Source organism: Carcharodon carcharias, chromosome 8 (genome assembly GCF_017639515.1).
Source record: "Carcharodon carcharias isolate sCarCar2 chromosome 8, sCarCar2.pri, whole genome shotgun sequence".
Lineage (NCBI taxonomy): Eukaryota > Metazoa > Chordata > Chondrichthyes > Lamniformes > Lamnidae > Carcharodon > Carcharodon carcharias.
Window position 1 is genome coordinate 143,622,607 of NC_054474.1, and position 26,534 is coordinate 143,649,140.

General features: G+C 45.9%; 1 protein-coding gene across 3 annotated transcripts in view; it reads right to left on the reverse strand.

Annotated features, from left to right (window-relative positions):
- sardh (sarcosine dehydrogenase) overlaps positions 1 to 26,534 on the reverse strand; it is a 95,282-nt gene that overhangs the window by 57,382 nt on the left and 11,366 nt on the right. For all 3 annotated transcript variants that reach the window (XM_041194553.1, XM_041194552.1, XM_041194551.1), the window contains exons 2-4: positions 25,789 to 26,125; positions 24,452 to 24,630; positions 5,646 to 5,825 (exon numbers count right to left, since the gene is read on the reverse strand). In XM_041194553.1, the coding sequence (XP_041050487.1) occupies positions 5,646 to 5,825; positions 24,452 to 24,630; positions 25,789 to 26,119 (690 nt within the window). In that variant the 5' untranslated portion in view covers positions 26,120 to 26,125. The remainder of the gene's footprint in view (positions 1 to 5,645; positions 5,826 to 24,451; positions 24,631 to 25,788; positions 26,126 to 26,534) is intronic.

Genomic DNA, 26,534 nt, shown 5'->3' on the forward strand with positions numbered 1-26,534 from the left:
CTCCCCTCACTGTTCCGGCCCCCCCTCCTCTCGCTCCCGTCTCCCCCTCCCCTCACTCCACCGGCCCCCTCTCCCCTCACTCCACCGGCCCCCTCTCCCCTCGCTCCTCCGGTCCCCTCTTCCCTCGCTCCCGGCCCCTCTCCCCTTTCTCCTCTCTCCACCAGACACCCTCCCTCACTCCCGGCCTCCCTCCCCTCGCTCCGCCAGCCCCCCCGCCCCCCTCCTCGCTCCACAGACCCCCCCCTCCCCTCGCTCCCGACCTCCCTCCCCTCGTTCCGCCGGCCCCCCTCGCTCCGGGCCCCCCTCCCCTCGCTCCCGGTCTCTCTCCCCTCGCTCTGCCAGACATCCTCCCATCGCTCCCGACCTCCCTCCCCTCACTCTGCCGGCCCCCCCCTCCCCTTGCTCCCGGCCTCCCTCCCCTCGCTCCTCCGGCCCCCCCCTCCCCTCACTCCGCCAGCCACCCTTGCCTCCGGCCCCTCTCCCCTCGCTCCCGGCCCCTCTCCCCTCGCTCCCGGCCCCTCTCCCCTCACTCCCGGCCCCTCTCCCCTCGCTCCCGGCCCCTCTCCCCTTGCTCCACCAGACACCCTCCCCTCGCTCCGCCGGCCCCCTCCCCTCGCGCCGCCGGCCCCCCACCTTGCTCCCGGCCTCCCTCCCCTTGCTCTGCTGGCCCCCCTCCCCTCACTCCGCCAGCCCGCCTCGTTCCCGTCCCCTCTCCCCTCACTCCCGGCCCCACTTGCCTCGCTCCGGGAGCAGGCGGAACCGATGGAGCGAGGGGAGGGGGACTGTTACCTGGACACTTTGTTCCAGGAGGCAGTCACTCCCCTTAGGTTAGGTAGAACCTTACAGTTGGCCAATAGTCAGGGATAGGAGGATGTGTCTGCGAGTCAGGCAGGTAAGGGGAACCAGCGTGAGGTGATGGAGGAGCCTCAGCCCCCGACGTTGTCCAACAGGTACGATGTGATTACTACATGTATGGATGAGGAGAAGGACTACAATGTGGATGAGCAGACTGACCATGGCACCATGGTGAAGAATGCCATTCAAGCGGGGGGAGTGAAGAGGAATGTGGAGTGACAGGAGACAGTATAGTCAGATACTGTTCTCTGCAGTTGACAGCGAGAGTCCAGACAGCTGTGTTGCCTGCCCAGTGCCAGGGTTAAGGACATCTGCTCTGGAGAGGAATTTGCAGTGGGAGGGGGAGGATCTGGTTGTTGTGTCCATATAGATATCAATGACATGGGTAGGACAAGGAAAGAGATTCTGTATAGGGAGTGTGAGCAGCTAGGGGCTAAATTAAAAAGCAAAACCTCAAAGGTTTTCTGGATCTCTGGATTATTACCTGAGCCATGAGCAAATTGGCGTAGGGGAAATAAGGTCAGAGAGATCAATGTGTGGCTCCAAGACTGGTGTGGGAGAAATGGGTTTCAAATCATGGAGCACTGGCATCAGTACTGGGGAAAGTGGGGTCTGTACTGTTGGGACGATTTACACCTGAACTGTGCTGGGACAAGTGTTCCAGTGAATCATATAACTAGGGAAGTAGAGAGGCTTTAAACTAAATATTGGGGGCAAGGGATCCTGTGAGAGAAGATATAGTGAAGGGAAACAACAAAGTAATTGTGTCAGGGCAGCAGTTTGCGTAACGAGTTTCAGAGTGTGACAGGAAGGGACAGAACATACAATCTTAAGAGTGCACCAGCAGATGAAGCTAAAAATGGGTAAAATAAGAGTTTAAGGTCCTGTATCTGAATGCATACAGTGCAGATAGAGATAAATATGTATGATCTGACAGGCATTACAGAGACATGGTTACATATGGACAAATAAATTAGGAGCCGGAGTAGGCCACTTGGCCCCTCGAGCCTGCTCCACCATTCAATAAGATCATGGCTGATCTTCTTGTGTGATCGATTTCCACAATCCCATCTAACCCCTGATAACCTTTGATTCCCTTGCCTAACAAGAATCAATCCACCTCTGCCTTAAAAATATTCAATGACCCCGCCTCCACCGCCTTCTGAGGCAGAGAGTTCCAAAGTCGCACAATCCTTAGAGAAAAATGTTCACCTTATCTCTGTCATAAAAAAGCGACCCCTAATCTTAAAATAGTGCCCCCTAGTTCTGGACTCACCCACAAGAGGAAATATCTTTTCCATGTCCACCTTGTCAAGGCCATTCAGGATCTTGTATACTTCAATCAAATCATCCCTCACTCTTCTAAACTCCAGTGGAAACAAGCCCAGTCTGTCTAACCTTTCCTCATAAAGCAACCCACTCATCCCAGGTATCAATCTAGTAAACCTCCTCTGAACCACCTCCAATGCATTTACATCCTTCCTTAAATAAGGAGACCAAAACTGCACACAGTATTCGAAGTGCGGTCTCACTAATGCCTTGTATAACTGAAGCATAACATATTTACATTTATGTTCAATCCCTCTTGTAATAAAGGATAGCATTCCATTAGCCTTCTTAATTACTTGCTGTACCTGCATACTAACTTTTTGTGACTCATGTACTAGAACACCTAGATCCCTCTGCACCTCAGAATTATGCAGCCGTTCTCCATTTAAGTAATACTCTGCTTTTTTTGTTCTTCCTGCCAAAGTGAACTACTTCACATTTTCCCATTTTAAACTCCATTTGTCAGATCTTTGCCCACTGACTGAACCTATCTATATCCATCTGCAACCTCATGTCTTCTTCATAACATATTTTCCTAACTATCTTTGTGTCATCTGCAAATTTAGCTACCATGTCTTCACTCCCCTCTTCTAAGTCATTGATGTAAATCGTAAACATTTGAGGCCCCAGTACAGACCCCTGTGGGATGCCACTCGTTACATCCTGCCGATCAGAAACAGAACCATTTATGCATACTCTCTGCCTTCTGCCAACCAGCCGATCTTCTATCCGTGCTAATATGTTACCCACTACACCATGCGCTTTTATTTTCCATAATAATCTTTGATGTGGCACCTTTATCATCTGCCTTCTGGAAATCCAGGTACAGTATGTCTACAGGCTGGCCTTTATCCACTGCACATGTTACTCCTTCAAAAAACTCCAATAAATTGGTTAAACTTGATTTTCCTTTCACAAAACCATGCTGACTCTTCCCTATTGCCTTGAGGTCTTCTAAGTGCCCAGCTATAACCTCCTTAATGATCAATTCTAATAACTTCCCCACGAGAGACGTCAAACTAACTGGCCTATAGTTTCCTGTTTTCTGCCTCCCTCCCTTCTTGAATAGAGGGGTTATATTTGCTCTAGTCTAATGGAACCTTTCCAGAATCTAGTGAATTTTGGAAAATTAACACCAGCACATATACTACCTCATTAGCCACTTCTTTTAAGATCCTAGGATGTAGTCCATCAGGACCTGGAGACTTGCCAGCCTGCAGCTCCATCAATTTGCTCAGTACCATTTCCCTGGTGATTTCAATTTCACCAAGTTTCATTCTCCCGTTCACCTCCTGATTTGCAGTTATTACTGGAATGTTTTTTGTATCCTCTATAGGGAGGACAAAGCAAAATACTTGTTCATTTCGTCTAACATTTCCTTATTGTCTACTATCTCCTCATTCTCGCTCTCTAGAGGACCAACACTCACTTTACTTACTCTTTTTCTTTTTAAATACCTGTAGAACCTCTTGCTATCCAATTTTACATTTCTAGCTGGCTTCCTCTTATACTCTAATTTATTTTTTCTGATTAAGCTTTTAGTCATTCTCTGCTGTTCTTTATATTCTGTCCAATCATCTGTCCTGCCACTCATCTTTGCGGAGTTGTATGCTTTTTCCTTAAGTTTGATGCTTTCCTTAACTACTGTAGTTAAAACATACTTATTCTGAAATATCCCCTTAAATGTCTGCCACTGCTTCTCTATTGATCTATCCTCTAGCCTAGTTTCCCAGTTCACTTCAGCTAGCTCAGCTTTCATCCCCACATAGTTGCCCTTATTTAAGTTTAAGATACTAGTCTTAGACCCACTCCTCTCCCTTTCAAACTGGATGTAAAATTCAATCATATTGTGGTCGCTGCTACCTAGGGGTGCCTTTACTCTGAAGTCATTAATTAATCCTGTCACATTACACAATACCAAGCCTAGTACAACTGCTCTCTGGTTGGTTCCAGAGCATGCTGCTCTAAAAAGCTATCTCAAACACATTCTAAGAACTCAGCAGGTCTGGCAGCATCGGCGGAGAAGAAAAGAGTTGACGTTTCGAGTTCTCATGACCCTTCAACAGAACTCAGACCTGCTGAGTTTTTCCAGGTAATTCTGTTTTTGTTTTGGATTTCCAGCATCCGCAGTTTTTTTGTTTTTATTACATTCTAAGAACTCCTCATCCATTGATTTTTCCAGTTTGTGTGTAGATTAAAATCACCCATGATTATTGCTGTTCCTGTATTAATGTTCCTGGCGTTGAGATAGAGGATCAGCCATGATTATACTGATTGGGAGAGCAGGCTCGAAGGGCCAAATGACCTACTCCTGCTCCTATTTTCTATGTTTCTACTGAGCACAAATGAAAGTGGCTGTGGTTGTTGAAGGTCAATCATTTCAGAACACACAAGATATAAGAGCAGGAATAGACAATTTCACCCTTTGAGCCTGCTCTGCCATTGAATACGATCATGGCTAATTGGTGGCTACAACTCCTCTTTCCTGCCTGCTCCCCCTCTCCCTTGATTCCCTAAGAGACCAAAATTCTGTCCATCCCAGCCTTAAAGGTATTCAACGATGGAGCATCCACAACCCTCTGAGGTAGAGAGTTCCAAAGATTCACAACCCTTTGAGTGAGGAAACATCCCAGGACATCACTGCAGGGGTTCCTCAGGATAGTGTCCTCGGCCCAACCATCTTCAGCTGCTTCATCAATGACCTTCCTTCCACCATAAGGTCAGGTGCGGATGTTGGCTGATGATTACACAATGTTCAGCACCATTCGCGACTCCTCAGATACTGAAGCAGTCAGGAATATGATGGAATACTCTCCACTTGACATGATGAGTGCAACTCCAACAACTCAAGAAGCTCAACACCATCCAGGAAAAAGCAGCCCACTTGATTGGGACCCCATCCACCACCTTCAACATCCACTCCCTCCACCACCGAAGTACAGCGGCAGGAGTGTGTACCATCTACAACATGGGTCAGCAAAATTTCAGGAGTGGCATGCTAAGTCTTCATTTATTCACTCTAATTTAAGGTTTGGCATACCAGTAATACATTTTAACATTTATGAGGTCTCTATATATAATTAAATTATGAAAAGTCAATAAGATTTTAAAACGTTTAATAAGCTTCATTTAAAATTAAATTGGATACATTATACTGCACGCAGCCTACTGAGTGATCAGTTGTTAACCAGCTCCAAAAGGGACAGAGGACTGACTTCATGCACATACGATCTTACTAACATACTCACTCGGAGCAGGAGTAGGCCACTCAGCCCTTTCACCCAATAAGCATAAAACATTTCCCGACTGCAGCACAATAGCCATAAAATCGAGTCAGGCTTTGCTGTGGTTTGTGAAAAACTGTTCTGTAAAAAGGGGTTTGCCCAAATACCATATGGGTGCAACTGGCATTATCTTCAGATCAAATTGGCATTGCACTGAAAGGATAGCAGAAAACTTACCGATGCCCCACATGCTGTGGCAGCTCGTGCAAGGGTAGAACAGGTCCCAGCAGGATCCATAGTGCCATCAGTGGGGACATACAGTGTACCATACAGATCACACACATTCATCAGGGGGTACAGGTCCTTCGTCTCCGCAGGGGACAGCACATATGACTCAATCCCGAAGACTTTACCCAACTAAAATAAAAGAAAAACATAAAACGATTAAAACAAAGCAATCGAATCTGTCACTCTCACTGGGGAACGGGTCCCACACACCCTGATTCGCACTGGGGTACAGGTTCCACACACGCTGATACTCACTGGGGTATGGGTCCCACATACACTGATTCGCAGTGGGGTACAGGTTCCACACACGCTGATACTCACTGGGGTATGGGTTCCACACACACTGACTCTCACTGGGGTATGGGTTCCACACACACTGAGTCTCACTGGGGTATGGGTCCCACATACACTGATTCGCAGTGGGGTACAGGTTCCACACACGCTGATACTCACTGGGGTATGGGTCCCACATACACTGATTCGCAGTGGGGTACAGGTTCCACACACGCTGATACTCACTGGGGTATGGGTTCCACACACACTGACTCTCACTGGGGTATGGGTCCCACATACACTGATTCGCAGTGGGGTACAGGTTCCACACACGCTGATACTCACTGGGGTATGGGTTCCACACACACTGACTCTCACTGGGGTATGGGTCCCACATACACTGATTCGCAGTGGGGTACAGGTTCCACACACGCTGATACTCACTGGGGTATGGGTCCCACATACACTGATTCGCAGTGGGGTACAGGTTCCACACACGCTGATACTCACTGGGTTCGGGTTCCACACACACTGACTCTCACTGGGGTATGGGTCCCACATACACTGATTCGCAGTGGGGTACAGGTTCCACACACACTGAGTCTCACTGGGGTATGGGTCCCACATACACTGATTCGCAGTGGGGTACAGGTTCCACACACGCTGATACTCACTGGGGTATGGGTTCCACACACACTGATTCGCAGTGGGGTACAGGTTCCACACACACTGATACTCACTGGGGTACGGGTCCCACATACACTGATTCGCAGTGGGGTACAGGTTCCACACACGCTGATACTCACTGGGGTATGGGTTCCACACACACTGAGTCTCACTGGGGTACGGGTCCCACATACACTGATTCGCAGTGGGGTACAGGTTCCACACACGCTGATACTCACTGGGGTATGGGTTCCACACGCTGACCCCCACTGGTGTATGGGTTCCACACACACTGAATTGGAGCTCAATATTCTGGGAGATGTTGACTCAGTTGGGGTCATGTCAGAAAAGGGCCAATGGCTGAGTAGTTGTTTGTGAGGTGGAACAGGGGAAGTAACTGGGAATAATGGGGTGAGTGGGTGGGTAGTGTTTGGACAAATCAATCTTAGAGGAGACTTGAAGGGGCATACGAAGGCATACATGTAGAGAGGTATTTATCAGCAGGAGTCAGAGGAACCTGATATAGAAAGCCTGTCCCATTCCAGATTATCTTCCCTCTGCAAACAACAGATCCTATGATGGATGAAGGATTCAGTCGACAGTCTTCCTGGAGAGAGTTCCAAAGGCTCACTATAATCAGAAAAAAAATCCTCATCTCATAAATGGATGACCTCCTTATTTTTAAACAGTGGCCCCTAGTTCTAGATTCTCCCACAAGAGGAATTCCATTGTTCATGCTTCCACTTGTCTGAGACCAGAACTAGTATGATAGTCATTAATAAATTCAGGAGAAACTTTTTTACCCAGAGAGCAGTGAGAACGTGGAACTCGCTCCCACAGGGAATGGTTGAGTTGAATATTACAGATACATTTAAGGGGAAGCTGGATAAAGGTGAGGTGAGAGTGCCTGCCCTTGACATCAAGGCAGCATTTGACTGAGTGTGGCATCAAGCAGCCCTCCCACCTATCCCCGATAAGCTTTCACCCCCCCCCTGTTAATCAAGAATCTATCTTCCTCTGCCTTAAGAATATTCAAAGACTCTGCTTGTACAGCCATTTCCTGGAGAGAGTTCCAAAGGCTCATTATACTCAGAAAAAAAATTCTCATCTCATAAATGGATGACCCCCTTATTTTTAAACAGTGGCCCCTAGTTCTAGATTCTCCCACAAGAGGAACCATCCTCCTCATACCCACCCTGTCAAGACCCCTCAGTATTGTATATGTTTCATTCAAGTTGCCTCTTACTCTTTTAAACTCCAGCAGATACAAGCCTAACCTGTCCAATCTTTCCTAATAAGACACCTCACCCAATCCAAGTATTAGTCTAGTAAACATTCTGTGAACATTTCTAATGTGTTTACATCTTTCCTTAAATAAGGAGCCCAGTACTGTTCACAATACTCCACGTGTGGTCTCACCAATGTCCTGTACAACTGAAGCATAACCTCCCTACTTTTGTAATCAATTCCCCTCACGATAAACAATAACATTCTATTAGCTTTCCTAATTACTTGTTGTACCTGCATACTAACCTTTTGCCAAAATGGACAATTTCACATTTTCCCACATTATACTCAATTTGCCAAATCTTTGCCCACTCACTTAACCTATCTATATCCCTTTGTAGCCTCCTTGTGCCCTCTTCACAATTTACTTTCCTAACTATCTTTGTGTCATCAGCATATTTAGCAACCATACTTTTGGTACCTTCATCCAAGTCATTTATATAAATTGTAAAAAGTTGAGGCCCCAGCACTGATCCCTATGGCACACCACTCATCAAATCCTGCCAACCAGAAAAAGACCCATTTATGGCTACTGACTGTTTCCTGTTAGCTAGCCAATCTTCTATCTATGCCAATATGTTACCTCCTACACCATGAGCTTTTATTTTCCACAATAACCTTTGATGTAGCACCTTATCAAATGCCTTCTGGAAATCTAAGTTCAGCACATCCACCAGTTCCCCTTTATCCACTGTACATGCGACGCCTTCAAAGAATTCCAATAAATTGGTTAAACATGATTTCCCTTTCACAAAACCATGTTGACTCTGCCTGATTACCTTGAGCTTTTCTAAATGCCCTGCTATAACTTATTTAATAATAGCTTCCAACATTTTCCCTATGATAGATGTTAAGCTAACTAGCCTGTAGTTTCCTGTTTTCTGTCTTCCTCTCTTTTTGAATAAAGGAGTTACATTCGGTATTTTCCTATCTAATTGAGCCTTCCCTGAATCTAGGGAATTTTTGAAAATTAAAACCAATACACCAAATACCTCACTAGCCACTTCTTTTCAGACCCTAGGATGAAGTCCATCAGGACCTGGGGATTTGTCAGCCCACAGCTCCAACAGTTTACTAAGTATCACTTCTCTGGTGATTGTAATTTTCCTGAGTTCCTCCCTCTTTTCCATTTCCTGATTTACAGCTATTTCTGGGATGTTACTTGTATCCTCTAGAGTGAAGACCGATGCAAAATATTATTCAATTCATCTGCCATCTTTTTATTTTCCATTATTAGTTTCCCCAGTTCACTTTGCTAATTCTCTTTTTATTTAAGTATCTATAGAAACTCTTACCATCCATCTTTATATTACTAGCTAGCTTTCTCTTGTACTCTAATTTTTCCCTCCTTATTAATCTTTTAGTCATTCTTTGCTGTTTTTTATATTCTGTCTTCTCACCTGCCACCCATCTTTGCATAATTATATACTTTTTCTTTAAGTTTGACACTATCGTTAACTTTTCTAGTCAACCCCTTGAAATTTTTCTTTCTCTTTGGAATGTATCTAATTTGTGTACTCTGAAACATCCCTTTAAACGTCTGCCACTGCATCTCTATTGACCTATCCCTTCATCTCATTTGCCAGTTCACTTTAGCTAGCTCTGCTTTCATTCCCACATAATTGCCCTTTAAAATACCAGTCTTGGACCCACTCTTCTCTCCCTCAAACTGAATGTAAAATTTAATCCTATTCTGTTCACTGCTATCCATGGGTGCCTTCATTATGAGTTATCAATTAATCTCAGCTCGTTGCACGATACCAGGTCTAGTATAGCCTGCTTTCAGGTTGGCTCCAGAGGGTGTTATTCTAAGAAACTATCTTGAAAACATTCTATGAACTCGTCATCTACGCCACCTTTGCCCATCTGATTTTTCCACTCTATATGTAGATTAAAATCACCCATGATTATCGCTGCACCTTCTGACAAGCTCCCATTATCTTTTCTTTTATACTCTGTCCGGCTGTGCAGTTACATTTAGGGGGCCTGTACACCACTCCCACAAGTAACTTCTTGCCTTTATCATTTCTCATCCCGACCCACACCACTTCTACATCCTGGTTTCCTGAACTTAGGTCATCCCACTCTATTGTGCTAATACCATCATTAATTAGCGGAGCCACCCCTTCACCTTTTCCTAGTTTCCTGTCCTTCTTAAAAGTTACGTACCCTTCAATATTCAGGTCCCAATCTATGTCATCCTGCAGCCATGTCTCTGTAATGACTATCAGATTGTACTTATTTATTTCTATTTGCACTATCAGTTCATCTGTTTTGTCTCAAATTCTACATGCATTCAGACACAGGGCTTTTAGTTTTGTCCTTTTATTATTTTTGTAACATCTAGCCCTATCTGATTTACAGTTAGATTTGTACTCTCTATCCCTTCCTTTCAGTCTGTTTATCATTTCTCATATTAATACCTTTCTCTCTTGCTTTGTCTCTGCTCTTTGATTTACCACATCTTCCCAAATTTGATCCCTTGCCCTCACTATTTAGTTTAAAACCCTCTCTATTTCCTTAGTTATGTGGCTCACGAGAACACCGTCCCAGCACAGTTCAGGTGTATACAGATCCCACTTTCCCCAGTACTGGTATCAGAGCTTCGCAATTCAGAACCCACTCCTCCCACACCAGTCTTTGGGCCACACATTCATTTCTCTAATCTAAAATAGGGGCCCCTTCATCTCTCTCGGTAGATTCAAGTACACTCCGCAGATCTCTAAACTTTGATGCCCACAATTCTGAGCTTTTTAACTCAAAGAGCTGCATTTCAAAATCTTCGACACCCATTTACTGAAGTGTCGACAAATCCAAGTCACTTTTGTTAAAGTTTTCTGGTTTAATTAGAAAAGAAAGCATCGGGACAAATCATTGGAAATCTTGAAATCTCTGATTCCAGTTCTTGCATGTACATGCCAATCTCATCAGCACTAATAGTGCAACGTCTCAATAGCTCTTTTACATGTTGGAAGTAGCGGAAGGTCAAAGTTCGAGCATCCTGAGGAAAAAAACGCTAGTTTTGCAACAAGTGCCTCCCAGGTTTCATAAATATCCAGGGCCCTGCTCCCTGGAGTCGGAGATTGAGTTTGTTTAGGTGAGCGGTGGGGTCAGTTAGAAACATGCGCTCACACAGCCACTTATCAACATCCACAGTTCGGGCAGCCTTGTCCTTTTTCTGACAAAAAGGCTTTGATTGAATCAAAAGAGTTTACAAAGTGCACCTAAACCTTGCCAGGACTTAGCCACTGAATGTTGCTCAAGTTAAATATCGTTATAAGCGCTGTCCATCTCCTCTGGCAGTGCTCAGAACTGTGTAAGTCAAAGCAGACTGAGTAACAAGGAAAGCTTTATTAAGCTCCAAATTAGAAATTCTAGCACACGGACTTTCTTGCTGATTGATAATGAAATTTGCCTGTTGAGTGCCCGATTTGATCTTCAAGTAACTTTACAAATCCCATTTGTTATCCAGCTATGGCAGGAGCACCATCTGTTGTCACATAAAATGCTTTTCTGATATCAGCTCCTCATACGTCAAAATGGTTTTATAAAAGTTTCTGCTTTATCTTTCCTCTTTGTAGCGTTTAGCAACAAAGTTCCTCTCGGATTTCATTGGGAGCCTGTTACTTGCAACAACTGCCAAATGTGGAATGCCATTTATATCCACACTCTCATCGAGTGCAATGGGAAACACTGCCGTGTCTTTTAGTGTGGACATCTGCTTTTCACTAATGTTATTCAGTCATTTCACTTACGTGTCTCTCAACGGTTCTGGCAGAGACAGGCAGTTCTTTTATCCCAGATACGCTGGTGTCTTTATTTGGCAAATCATTGAACTGCTGAGGAAAATTTCTCTTATATATTCCCCACATGTGAACAGATTTCCATTTTTTGCAACACCCTGTGCAATTTTGTAATTTCCTTCTGGGGCTCGATTTTTACTTTCACATAAAAGTGTTTAAAAACATTGTTTTGCTTCCCATATCCTGCTATTGCCTTTTTGATCGATTCAATCTGTTCACTTTGCAAAGAAAGATTTTCTTGTGCTTAGTTTAAAAATGTCGTTGAATACTTGATGTGCGACAAACAACACGTTCACAACAGAAAACACAGACAACACAGCCCTACCTTTGAATAATTCCAATATCATCTGTCCAAGCAAACTGAAATGAATGGTCTAACTTCAGTCTAAAAGCATCTAAGTTTGCTTTCTTAGGAGCTGATAAGTGTACCCCTCAATTTACAGTGAAAAAACTCACTATAGATGGCACAGCATGCTGTTCCACATTACATGAGACTGATGTAAGCAGCAAATTGGGATTTGAAATATCCCAGTAATAAAAAACAGGCATTTACTACTTAAATTCAATACATCTTTTATCAAGGTAACATACCTTCTCGGAACAAGTAAATGACAATTCTTTATAACTTTTCGTGCCTTTAATTGGACTAGCAGTGTGTGTGCCACTCAAAATCACCTTGCATACCACCTTTTGTACATGTGCCATAGGTTGCTGACCACTCATCTACAAGATGAACTGCAGCAATTCACCAAGGCTGCTTCGACAGCACCTTCCAAACACTCCACCTCTACCACCTAGAAGGACAAGGGCAGCAGACACATGGGAAGTTCCCCTCCTGACTTGAAAATATATCACCGTTCCTTCACTGTCACTGGGTCAAAATCCTGGAACTCCCTCCCTAACAGCACTGTGGGTGTATCTACACCACATGGTCTGCAGTGATTCAAAGCAGCAGCTCACCACCACATTCTCAAGGGCAATTAGGGATGGGCAATAAATGCTGGCCCAGCCAGCGACGCCCACATCTCTTGAAATAATTTTTAAAAATACAAGAAGGAGAAAGGAATAGAGAGAGAAGGTTATAGGATGAGGTGAAGAGAGGTTGGGAGGAGATTCGTGCGGAGCAGAATAACCAGCATGGACCAGATGTACTGAATGGTCTGTTTCTGTGCTTTGAACAGAATTTAATTTGTACCGAATTTCACTTGGGAAGGGAGGTGTATGTATCATCAGGAAAACCAAACACAGACCTTGTCACCAATCCAAACTTCGACAAATATCACAATCACTATCTCAAACATCATGCCCAACTGCATGCCCTGCGCAGGAGAAGCTCACACCCTGCACACGGCTGCTTTTCTGAGGATTCCCCTTTGATTGGATCACTTCCCCAGACCTCGCCAATACAAACTGTCAGTACAGCATCACAGGGAGGGTTTTAACTGGTTAAAAGATCCTTTCAATTCACATCAACCTCAAATCAAGAGACAATATCAGGATATTGAGGGTGTTAAAAGGTCACAGCTTTGTGCCCTTAAACCCCTAAAAACTTCACATTGCACACACACACACACACACACACACACACACACACACACACACACACACACACACACACACACACACACACACACACACACACACACACAACACCTGAACCCCAAATTCCCACGCACCGCCGCAACCCCAAATTCTCACGCACCCCCCCAACCCCAAATTCTCACGCACCCCCCCAACCCCAAATTCTCACGCACCCCTCCAACCCCAAATTCTCACGCACCGCCCCAACCCCAAATTCTCACGCACCGCCCCAACCCCAAATTCTCACGCACCGCCCCACTCCCAAATTCTCACGCACCGCCCCACCCCCAAATTCTCACGCACCGCCCCAACCCCAAATTCTCACGCACCGCCCCAACCCCAAATTCTCATGCACCGCCCCAACCCCAAATTCTCACGCACCGCTCCAACCCCAAATTTTCACGCATCGCTCCAACCCCAAATTCTCACACTGCATTCACACAACTTCCTTGGGCTGACATTACTAGTGAGATCAGCCGAGTACTGTGGAGGTTGTTTTTGCTCTGTGTTGTGACCTTGTTACTTGGGTAAGAGTTTATTTAAGATCAATCTAAACACTGCATGATGCCAGCGCTCCTGCAAATATGGAGAGTGATTAATTATTACATTCAGCTTCTGGCTGTAGTATATAGCTTTATGTAATTTTTCTAGGCCTGGGTTTTCTGTCATAGTTAACAGCTCAAACCTTCAAAATACAAGTTTCAAATGACCAACTGGAGAGCAGTGAGTGAGAGGCTGCACTCTCGATAATGGCAGAAGCTCGTCACTACAGCGCACTCTGCTAGCCTCAGGGCTTCTACTCTCAACCGTCAGAGCCAAAATCAAAGTGCACCATCTTTCCCAGCTCTGCCTCCACTGTCCTCCACCCAACAGGATCCTACAGGTGCCAACATTCCTGCTACAGGCTCCGTGGGCAGCATTCCTGCTTACAAGTCTGAAGGTTGTGGGTTCAAGTCAAACCCCAGAGACTTAACATCACAATCCAGGCTGACAGTTCAGTGCAGGACTGAAGGAGCACCGCACCATCAGAGGGTCAGTACTGAGGGAGTGCTGCACTGTCAGAGTGTCAGTACTGAGAGAACGCTGCACTGTCAGAGGGTCAGTACTGAGGGAGTGCTACACTGTCAGAAGGTCAGTACTGAGGGAGTGCTGCACCGTCAGAGGGTCAGTACTGAGGGAGCGCTGCACCGTCAGAGGGTCAGTACTGAGGGAGCGCTGCACCATCAGAGGGTCAGTACTGAGGGAGTGCTGCACCGTCAGAGGGTCAGTACTGAGGGAGCACTGCACTGTCAGAGGGTCAGTACTGAGGGAGTGCTGCACTGTCAGAGGGTCAGTACTGATGGAGCGCTGCACTGTCAGAGGGTCGGTACTGAGGGAGCGCTGCACTGTCAGAGGGTCAGTACTGAGGGAGTGTTGCACTGTCAGAGGGTCAGTATTGAGGGAGAGCTGCACTGTCAGAGGGTCAGGACTGAGGGAGCACGCATCATTGGTGTGGCAGTACGGAAAGAGTGCTGCACTGTTGGGGGTGCCATCTTTCAGGTGAGACATAAAACTGAAGTTCATTCTGCCCTGTCAGGTGGATGTAAAAAGTCTCATGGCACATGAAGAGGTACAGGGGAATTCCATCCCATATCCTAGAACCAATATTTATCCCTCAACCAACATCACAAAAAACAGATTACCTGGTCATTATCACTTGGCTGTTTGTGGGATCTTGCTTTGTTTCTTACATGAGACCAGTGATGACACTTCAAAGAGTAAGTCATTGTCTGTAAAGCACTTTGGGATATCCTGAGGTAGTGAAAGGTGCTATACAAATGCAGATTATTTTTATTTCACAAAAGTGGTCGCTCTCATGCATTGGAACTATTGCAGTTCTATTAATAAACGAATAATCTCAAGAACAAGTGTTCAAATCCTACAATGGAAAATTGATCATTTGAATTCAGTTTTTTTAAAATTTGGAAATAAAAATCTGGGTCAGTAAAAGGGCCTATGAAGCTGTCACGTTGATTGTAAAAACCCATTTGATTCACTAATATTCTTTAGGGAAGGAAACCTGCCCACCTTACCCCGTCTGGGACTATATGTGACTCCAGTCCCACACCAACATGGCTGACATTGCAGACACTCTATATCTGGTGGAATCCTCATTGTTCGAGTATGACCAAATTGTAAATGATTTCAAATTGAAACATTCAGAGAAAGTGGTTTTGGTAGAATTTGAGATGGTACAGAAAACCATTCAGCTCATTGGTGTCTGTGCTAATGATGCGACCACAGCCAATGTTATAGGCTGAGCAAGTCAAATCCCAGAGAGAAACTTGCCATACTGATCATAACTTTTTTTTTCTGTAGTTTGAAAATGAGGGGAAAACTATTGATCCCAGAAGCATAAAATCCCAGTAACATTTTTAGGATTTTAAAATTAAAAGATTTATTAACAAGAAAAAAAACCCTAAACACACAAGATTAAAATTACACAGCTGAAACAGTCTTACAAAACATTCCCCAAAAAAACCCACTTGGTCAGAAGACACAAGGAAACTACTTGGCAACAGCTCCCTTATAGATTTTTAACTATAAAAATCCAGTAATATTACCCAAGGCAAAACCTCCGACTACTTTAATAAAGTATATCACACGACTTCTCACCCTCTTCCACTCTGCTGTGGAAAACTAAAGGAAATTCAGAAACAGGCTGCTTTCTGAAAATAAAGACCTCTCTGGCTTGAAACTGAATCGTTGTTTCAAATTCACAACTTTTCTCAGCACAGAGCTGGTTCCAGGGTATCTCGCCCACACAGCCACCTCAACTCAACTAAACATCTTTCCTTAAAGATCTTTTTTCCCCTTTCATCTTAGACTTCATTGTCCTAAGCACCTCTTTGAACTCAACTTTTCCAAAATATAAAAATCTTTGATGTTTTCCTATTGCTTCCACTTTCGGGTCAAATAAAATTTAGTAACCTTCCCTTGCTTACTTATGAAACCTTCATAAGTTGTAAAGCCCCTTGAACTACCTTTCAAATTTTGCAGCTGAAAAATCAAGTCCTTACCTATCATCTACTGCAAATTTTATAACCCAACCTATATACTCATAATTCCAACTTCACCATAGCCTCTCGTTACAAAGGCATGCATCAAGCACCTTTATCTTTCATCTCTCAGTTCCCATAGACAAGCTGTCTTTACTAACCTCCCCCCAGTTTAATTACCCATGGACTGAAACACAGCTTCCTTTACAGAATACCAACAAATTCCCAAAAATATTAAAATAATAACATCCATCTTCACAGCCAGCCCTTTGAAAAAGCTATCCAATTAGCTATCCAATTCACAGGTCTTTCTCCAGTTTCTCTTCATTTTCTGTCAAAACCATTGAGGATTTTGAGCACCTATTAAATCTCCACTTAACCTTTTCTGTTGTAAACAAAATAATCCCAGCTTCTCCAGTCCATCCACATAATGCATCCCTGGAACCACAAGCACTGTTACAGCACAGAAGGAGGCCATACGGCCCATTGTGTCTACATCACCTCTCCAAATGAGCAACTCACCTAGTGCCGTTCTCCTACCTTCTCCCTGTAACCCTGCGCATTCTTCATTTTCAAAATAACAGTCTAATTCCCTCTTGAATGCCTCAATTGAACATGCCTCCACCACACTCTCAGGCAGCGTATTCCAGACCCTAACCACTCACTGGGTAAAATTTTTTTTATTCATATCTCTTTTGCTTCTTTTGCCAGTTACTTTAAATCTGTGCCCTCTCATTCTCGATCCTTTCATGAGTGGGAACAGGTTCTCCTTATCTACTCTGTCCACACCCTTCATGATTTGAATACCTCTATCAAATCTCCTCTCGACCTTCTCTCCTCCAAGGAAAACAGTCCCAAATTCTCCAATCTATCTTCATATCTCAAGTTCCTCATCCCTGGAACCATTCTCATGAATATTTTCTGCACTCTCTTCAATGCCTTCACATCCTTCCTAAAGTGTGGTGCCCAGAACTGACAAAATACTTGAGCTGAGGCTGAACTTGTGTCTTACATAAGTTCAACATAACCCCCTTGCTCTTGTACTCTATGTCTGAATTAATAGAGTCGAGGATACTGTCTGTTTTGTTGACCACTCTCTCAGCCTGTCCTGCCATCTTCAATGACTAATGAACATATACACCCAGGTCCCTCTGCATCTACACCCCCTTTAGACTTGTACCCTTTATTTTATATTCTCTCTCCATATTCTTCAAAATGAATTACTTCACATTTCTCCTCACTTCATCTGCCACCTGTCTACCTATTCCAACAATGTGTCTACGCTGCCCTCCTCATAGTTCACGATGCTTCCAAATTTTGGATCATCCACATGTTTTGAAATTGTGCCCTGTAGACCAGACCTTGACATCCTTCCTAAGGTGTGGTGCCCAGAATAACCAGTGTTTTATCTAATTCTCTTTTGAAAGTTACTATTGAATCTGCTGTTTCAAGAAGCACATTCCAGATCACAACAATTCATATAAAAAGTTTCCTCATGTTGCCTCTAGTAAACTTTAGTGAGATAAAAATATTTGTAGAAAGGGCATCAAAAATTTAAACCAGATAACAGAATAAAGATGAACATTGTAAACAACTGGATTCAGGGTTGCATGGTAAACACAAGAATACACCAATCACAGCAACAGAGTTAAACAAATTCAAACATGAATTACTATGGAGAGTTTGGAACGAACACGTGACAGAGTTTTGAACAGAACTGAGATTGTTACTATTCCGGAGAGAGAGGGAAGGTAAAAGGGATGTGTGAATGTGTGAATGAGGAATCCCATCACATTTCGAGAATGTAAGGCTGACAAATGGAGTCAATACAGAATCCATCTGCATTTCGAAACCAGGATGTGAAATGTTGCAAATCTCAGTGTGCATTACCAACACAACCAATAAGATCAAAAGGAAAACATTAAACAGTTCAGAGACTGGACAACAATATTGGGTGACTGAGCATATCGTAGCCACAGTCTGTCCAATGTTCACAGGATGGGCCGCAACAAATTGAAGGCACATTCAGCAGCAATTGATCACCACCCCTAGCCCTCATACAAGCCCGAGATGAAAGAATATGTATTATATAGCGCTTCTTATGAGCTCAGAATGTTCTAAAGTACATCAGAGTCAAAAAGATACCACAGTACATTTCAAAAAGTAATATAATGCAGGAAACAAGCAGCCAATTTGCACACCGTGCAATCTTTCATGTCCACTTAAGAATGCAGGCTAGGTCTCAGTTTGACATTTATACAAAAGACGAAACCTCCAACAGTGCAGCACTCTCTTAGTACTGACCCTCCGACAGTGCAGTACTCCCTCAGTACTGACCCTCCGACAGTGCAGCGCTACCTCAGCACTGACCCTCCGACAGGGCAGTGCTCCCTCAGTACTGACCCTCCGACAGTGCAGCGCTCCCTCAGTACTGACCCTCGACAGTGCAGCGCTCTCTCAGTCCTGACACTCCGACAGTGCAGCGCTCCATCAGTACTGACCCTCTGACAGTGCAGCGCACCATCAGTACTGACCCTCCGACAGTGCAGCGCTCCCTCAGTATTGACCCTCCGACAGTGCAGCGCTCCCTCAGCACTGACCCTCCGACAGAGCGGGGATCCCTCAGTACTGACCCTCTGACAGTGCAGTGCTCTGTCAGTACTGACCCTCTGACAGTGCAGCGCTCCATCTGTACTGACCCTCCGACAGTGCGGGGCTCCCTCAGTACTGACCCTCCGACAGTGCAGCACTACTTCAGTACTGACCCTCCGACAGTGCAGCGCTCCCTCAGTATTGACCCTCCGACAGTGCAGCGCTCTCTCAGAACTGACCCTCCGACAGTGCAGCGCTCCCTCAGTACTGACACTCCGACAGTGCAGCGCTCCATCAGTACTGACCCTCCGACAGTGCAGCGCTACCTCAGTACTGACCCTCCAACAGTGCAGGGCTCCCTCAGTACTGACCCTCCGACAGTGCAGCGCTACCTCAGTACTGACCCTCCGACAGTGCAGCGCTCCATCAGTACTGACCCTCCGACAGTGTAGCGCTACCTCAGTACTGACCCTCCGACAGTGCAGCGCTCCATCAGTACTGACCCTCCGACAGTGCAGTGCGCCCTCAGTACTGACCCTCCGACAGTGCAGCGCCCACTCAGTACTGACCCTGTGACACTGCACCACTCCCTCAGTACTGACCCTCCGACAGTGCAGCGCTCCCTCAGTACTGACCCTGTGACACTGCACCACTCCCTCAGTGCTGACCCTCCGACAGTGCAGCACTCCCTCAGTGCTGACCCTCTGACAGTGCAGCAATCCCTCAGTACTGACCCTCTGACAGTGCAGCAATCCCTCAGTACTTCAAAGGGAACCAGTGTATAGATTCGGTGCTCAGGGTTCTGCATTTGGACTTGACATGAACTACTGACTCAACAGCGTAAGTGCCACCCATAAACCAAGGCTGACATCTAGAAAGACCAGGGCAGCAGATAGATGGGAACGCCACCACTTGCAAATTCCCCTCACTATCCTGAATTGTAAATATATCGCTGTTCCATCACTGTCACTGGGTCAAAATCCTGGAACTCACTTCCTAACAGCACTGTGGGTGTACCTACACCACATGGACAGCAGCAGTTCAACAAGGAGGCTCACCACCACCTTCTCAAGGGCAATTAGGGATGGGCAAACCAGCCAGTAAAGCCCACATCCCGTGAATGCATAAAAAAAACTTCAAGGGCAATTAGTGATGGGCAACTGCCAGTGATACTTACATAGCTGAATGAATGAATTTAAAATAGAGAATTATTGCTTCTTTATCCCTGAGAAGTGGAATTAGACAAATAACTAATGTGACTGTTGGAAGAATTGGGAAATGGTGAGCACAGCACAGTTAGGTTCAACATAAGGCAAGGATACTGACGTGTCTAGGCTAAGGGAACTGGACAGAAAGATAAGATCAGGCCCAAACTGAACCAAACCGGACAGAAAGATTAGCAATAGGTCAATGCATCAGCAGTGGGAAACCTTCAAATCTGAGAGAGTACGCAAATGTACAAAATAAATAAATCCAGACAAGGTAACTGAGCAGTACAGTAAATAGAGAAATTTAACCTGATCTTAAAGGAGAAAATGATCAAGCAAGATGTAAATATGATGTAAAAATAATCATGACAAATATAGAAAGGTCAGTAAGGAGGCTGCTGGGTAATATTACAGAAGATGTACAGGTTACATAAAAGGAACAGTGAGAGTTTCACAGACATATTCAAATAAAAGAATCGTAAGGAGGAATAAATGGGGAGGGAATGATAAAACTATGGCAAAAATATTGAGTCAACAATTTGCTTTTGTTTCTACAAATGATGGTCTGAGGGAAAGTACAGGCCAGTGGAGGAGAATGTGCAAGTAAAGATAATTTAAGGTAATTTGCAAAAGAAGCAATTGAAGACATGAGGACAAACTTTTTCACACAGCGAGTGGTTAGGATCTGGAATGCAATGCCCGAGTGTGTGGTGGAGACAGATTCAATTGAGGCATTCAAAAGGGAATTGAATTATCTGAAAATGAAGAATGTGCAGGGTCACAGAGAGTGGCACTAGGTGCACTGTTCTTTCAGTGGGCCAGCACAGGCATGATGGGCTGAATGGCCTCCTTCTGTGCTGTCACCTTCTGTGATTCTCTGATAATTAGAGAAAAGCAATTGTTTTCTAAGAAGTTATCAGAACTGAAGGTGGATCAGTCACAGGCTGGAGAGGGGAGACAGCAGACAGGACAGGGGAGCAAGAGACCGGGAAAGAGGGGAGACAGCAGGTAGCAGAAGCTTTGGCTAGAGCTGGTGAATCCTCTTTAAATGTGCCAATTGTGCCGTGGAAGTGGTAAGTAAGTGATGCAACATGGGTGCTGCAGGGAGATTAAAGAGTGACAGCAGTGGCAGCTGATATAGCCATGCAGGATTTGGGGAGCATCAGGGTTAATTAGTCGTTCGCCAGGGGCCAGTGTTGCACCCACCATCGTTCTCCATTCCCATCCATCATTTTGACTTGTATGTCAGGAGCTCAACCCTGAACTTTATATGATATAAAGTAGGAGCTTTGATAAACAAGGACAGTAAAATAGTTCAGTTACCAGAGGAAAGGAAAATTAAATCTTAACATTAATCAGTGTGACCTGGGAAAATATGTTCCGACTGGGTGTTGTTCACATGTGACTTGGAACAGCTGAGAAATCAGATGGTTAGTAAAGAGAAAAAGGATTTACAGCAGGTGCCTGCACCCCCCGTACACGCCATCCCCCCCACACACCCAACCCCCATGCTCCGCACTGCCCACCCCACCCGCCCACCCTCCTGTACTCAACACACCCCACCCCCGTACTCGCCAACCCCCACCCCACCCCGTGCTTCCCACCCTCCAGACTCTCAATCCCCCATCCCTCACCGTGCTCCCCACCCCCATCCCCCGAAATGTTCTAAAGCACATCAGAGCCAAAAAGATACAACAGTACATTTCAAAAAGTAATATAATGCAGGAAATAAGGCAGCCAATTTGCACACCGTGCAATCTTTCATGTCCACTTAAGGATGCAGGCTAGGTCTCAGTTTAACATTTATTCAAAAGATGAAACCTCTGACAGTGAAGCACTCCCTCAGTAATGACCTTCCGACAGTGCAGCGCTCCCTCAGTACCGACCCTCCGACAGTGCAGCGCTCCCTCAGTACTGACCCTCCGACAGTGCAGCGCTCCCTCAGTACTGACCCTCTGACAGTGCAGCGCTCCCTCAGTACCGACCCTCCGACAGTGCAGCGCTCCCTCAGTACTGACCCTCCGACAGTGCAGCGCTCCCTCAGTACCGACCCTCCGACAGTGCAGTGCTCCCTCAGTACTGACCCTCCAACAGTGCAGCGCTCCCTCAGTACTGACCCTCCGACATGGCAGCGCTCCATCAGTACTGACCCTCTGACAGTGCAGCACTCCCTCAGTACTTCACTGGGATACTCTGTATAGATTCGGTGCTCAGGTTCTGCATTTGGACTTGACATGAACTACCGACTCAACAGCGTAAGTGCCACCCATAAACTACGGCTGACATCTAGAAAGACCAGGGCAGCTGATAGATGGGAACACCACCACTTGCAAATTCCCCTCACCATCCTGACTTGGAAATATATCGCTGTTCCATCACTGTCACTGGGTCAAAATCCTGGAACTCCCTTCCTACAGCACTGTGGGTGTACCTACACCACATGGACTGCAGCAGTTCAACAAGGCAGCTCACCACCACCTTCTCAAGGGCAATTAGGGATGGGCAAACCAGCCAGTAAAGCCCACATCCCGTGAATGCATAAAAAAACCTTCAAGGGCAATTAGGGATGGGCAACCGCCAGTGATACTGACATAGCTGAATGAATGAATTTAAAATAGAGAATTATTGCTTCTTTATCCCTGAGAAGTGGAATTAGACAAATAACTAATGTGACTGTTGAAGAATTGGGAAATGGTGAGCACAGCACAGTTAGGTTCAACATAAGGCAAGGATAATGACGTGTCTAGGCTAAGGGAACTGGACAGAAAGATAAGATGAGGCCCAAACTAAACCAAACCAGACAGAAAGATTAGCAATAGGTCAATGCATCAGCAGTGGGAAACCTTCAAATCTGAGAGAGTACGCAAATGTACAAAATAAATAAATTCAGACAAGGTAACTGAGTGATACAGTAAATAGAGAAATTTAACCTGGACTGGATCTTAAAGGAGAAAATGATCAAGCAAGATGTAAATATGATGTAAAAATAATCATGACAAATATAGAAAGGTCAGCAAGGAGGCTGCTGGGTAATATTACAGAAGATGTACAGGTTACATAAAAGGAACAGTGAGAGTTTCACAGAAATATTCAAATAAAAGAATCGTAAGGAGGAATAAATGGGGAGGGAATGATAAAACTATGGCAAAAATATTGAGTCAACAATTTGCTTTTGTTTCTACAAATGATGGTCTGAGGGAAAGTACAGGCCAGTGGAGGAGAATGTGCAAGTAAAGATAATTTAAGGTAATTTGCAAAAGAAGCAATTGAAGACATGAGGACAAACTTTTTCACACAGCGAGTGGTTAGGATCTGGAATGCAATGCCCGAGTGTGTGGTGGAGACAGATTCAATTGAGGCATTCAAAAGAGAATTGAATTATCTGAAAATGAAGAATGTGCAGGGTCACAGAGAGTGGCACTAGGTGCACTGTTCTTTCAGTGGGCCAGCACAGGCACGATGGGCTGAATGGCCTCCTTCTGCGCTGTCACCATTCTATGATTCTCTGATAATTAGAGAAAAGCAATTGTTTTCTAAGAAGTTATCAGAACTGAAGGTGGATCAGTCACAGGCTGGAGAGGGGAGACAGTAGACAGGACAGGGGAGCAAGAGACCGGGAAAGAGGGGAGACAGCAGGTAGCAGAAGCTTTGGCCAGAGCTGGTGAATCCTCTTTAAATGTGCCGATTGTGCCGTGGAAGTGGTAAGTAAGTGATGCAACATGGGTGCTGCAGGGAGATTAAAGAGTGACAGCAGTGGCAGCTGATATAGCCATGCAGGATTTGGGGAGCATCAGGGTTAATTAGTCGTTCACCAGGGGCCAATGTTGCACCCACCATCGTGCTCCCCACCACCCCACCCCACCCTTTGCTCCCCACCCCCCCCGGTACTCCACAGCCCCCACCACCCCCCGTGCTCCCCAGCCCCTCACCCCCCCGTATGCCCTATAGCACCCCCTCACCCCGTGGTGCCCTCACCCCCTTGTAGCCCCCTCACGCTGTGCTGCCCCCACTCCCTGTAGCCCCCTCACCCCATGGTGCCCCTGCTCCGTTGCCCCCTCACCCTGTGGTGCCCCCGCCCCCTGTTGCCCCCTCACCCCATGGTGCCCCCTGCCCCCTGTACCCCCACCCTTCTTCCTTTTGGTGAAATGAAGCTTTCCAGGAATTTAATAAACTACCTTGCGCAGAAAAGTTCTAATATTTAAGCCGGGAGACAGACTCACTCCTGTCAACCCAACCAAGACTGGAATCCTTCCAACCGATTCTCCTGGACGATGCGTGTCTTAAAGCCCCTCCCAGCACTGACTCACCGACATGAGGCGTTTGTATTCATCCAGTCGCTGTTTGTTGGAGGCGATGAAGAGGCCACCATTCTCAATCCAACCTGTGTGTAGCCCAGTCTCCTCCTCCAGATCTTTACTCACAACTGCCCTCGTATGGCTCAGCAACTCGATCTCAATGTCACTGGGCCGCAGCTGCCACAAGAGACCTGCAGGAAGTAAGAAGGAACAAACTGAACAGACAGTCGGGGAGGGCGTGGGGGATGCCTGGCAGAGGTCACACTCATGGTTTAACTGCTGGGCACCCCCACCGCACCACCACCCCTCCCCCCTCCACCTCAGGTCCTTGGAGAGGCTCCAGTGGAGATTCCCCAGGATGATCCTGGGGTTTACAGGAAGAAATTATGATGTCAGGGTTGCACAGAGCAGGCTTGAATTCCCTCAAGTTTAGAATAATATATTTTTTGAATTCATTCATGGGATGTGGGCATCGCCGGCCAGGCCAACATTTATTGCCCATCCCTAATTGCCTTTGAGAAGGTGGTGGTGAGCTGCCTTCTTGAATTGCCGCAGTCCATGTGGTGTAGGTACACCCTCAGTGCTGTTAGGGAGGGAGTTCCAGGATTTTGGTCCAGCGACATTAAAGGAATGGCGATTTATTCCCAAGTCAAGATGGTGAGTGACTTGGAGGGGAACTTCTAGGTGGTGATGTTCCCATCAATCTGCTGCCCTTGTCCTTCCAGATGGTAGTGGTTGTGGGTTTGGAAGATGCTGCCTAAGGAGCCTTGGTGAATTCCTGCAGTGCATCTTGTAGATGGTACACACTGCTGCTACTGTGCATCAGTGGTGGAGGGAGTGAATGTTTGTGGATGGGTTGCCAATCAAGTGGGCTGCTTGATCTAATCGAGGGGTTTTAAGTTAGGGCCAATAGAGGGGAATTATTCCCTGTGATGGTGGGGGTGGGGGGCGTTGGGGGGCGGATCTGGAACAAGGGGGCAGAAGCTTAAAATTAGAGTCAGGCTGTTCAGGGAATGATGTCAGGAAGCACATCTTCACACAAAGGAGTGGAAATCTGGAAAACTCTCCCCCGAAAGCTGTGGAAACTGGGGGTCAATTGAAAAATTTAAAACTGAGCTTAATAGATTTTTTGGGGGTCAGAGGAGAAAGGATAATGGAACCACAGCAGATAGATGGAGTTAAAATACAGATCTGCCATGATCTAAATGAGTGGCAGAACAGGTACGAGGGGCTGAATGTCCTGACCTCACCAAAGGGGCATTCTCCTCGTTGTTCTTCTTGACCCCAACCTCTCCTCTCCCATCCTCCTGACTCCCCCCGTCCGTCAATCAGCCCAACGCCATCCTTACCGGCAGTGTGCCAAGTGGTTCCAGATGTCAGCTGGTCCCTTTCCAGCAGGACTACGTTGGTGATCCCCATTTTTGTCAGATGGTACAAGGTGTGGCAGCCCAGGCTGCCTCCACCCATCACCACCACATCAGCACATTTTGGTAATGGTTTGGTTGGGCCTTTTGAAATTTGGTTTTCCTCTTTGAGATTCTTGCTGTTGGGCACATTTCTCTCTGCTGCTGCGCTCCAAGTTGCTGAGGTGCTCAAGTATTGCAGATTGGATTTAGACAGAAGTATCCGAGAACTCTTGACGAAAGTGGCTATTCGGAAAGTAGAAACAGAGCAGTTCATGGTCACCTGTGAATCCAAGGAATAAGCTTTAGATTGGGGTGGATTCCAGTCCAGCAATAACTCAATTTTTAAAATTCTCATCCGTGTGTTCAAATCATTCCATGGGCTCACCCCTTCCCTACCTCTGTAATCTCCTCCAGCCCCTGCAACTCTCCCTATCTCTGTAACCTCCTCCAACCCCTGCAACTCTCCCTATCTCTGTAACCTCCTCCAACCCCTGCAACCCTCCCTATTTCTGTAACCTCCTCCAACCCCTGCAACCCTCCCTATTTCTGTAACCTCCTCCAACCCCTGCAACCCTCCCAATCTCTGTAACCCCCTCCAGCCCTACACCCCTCCCTATTTCTGTAACCCCCTCCAACCCGTGCAACCCTCCCTATCTCTGTAATCTCCTCCAGTCCCTACACCCCTCCCT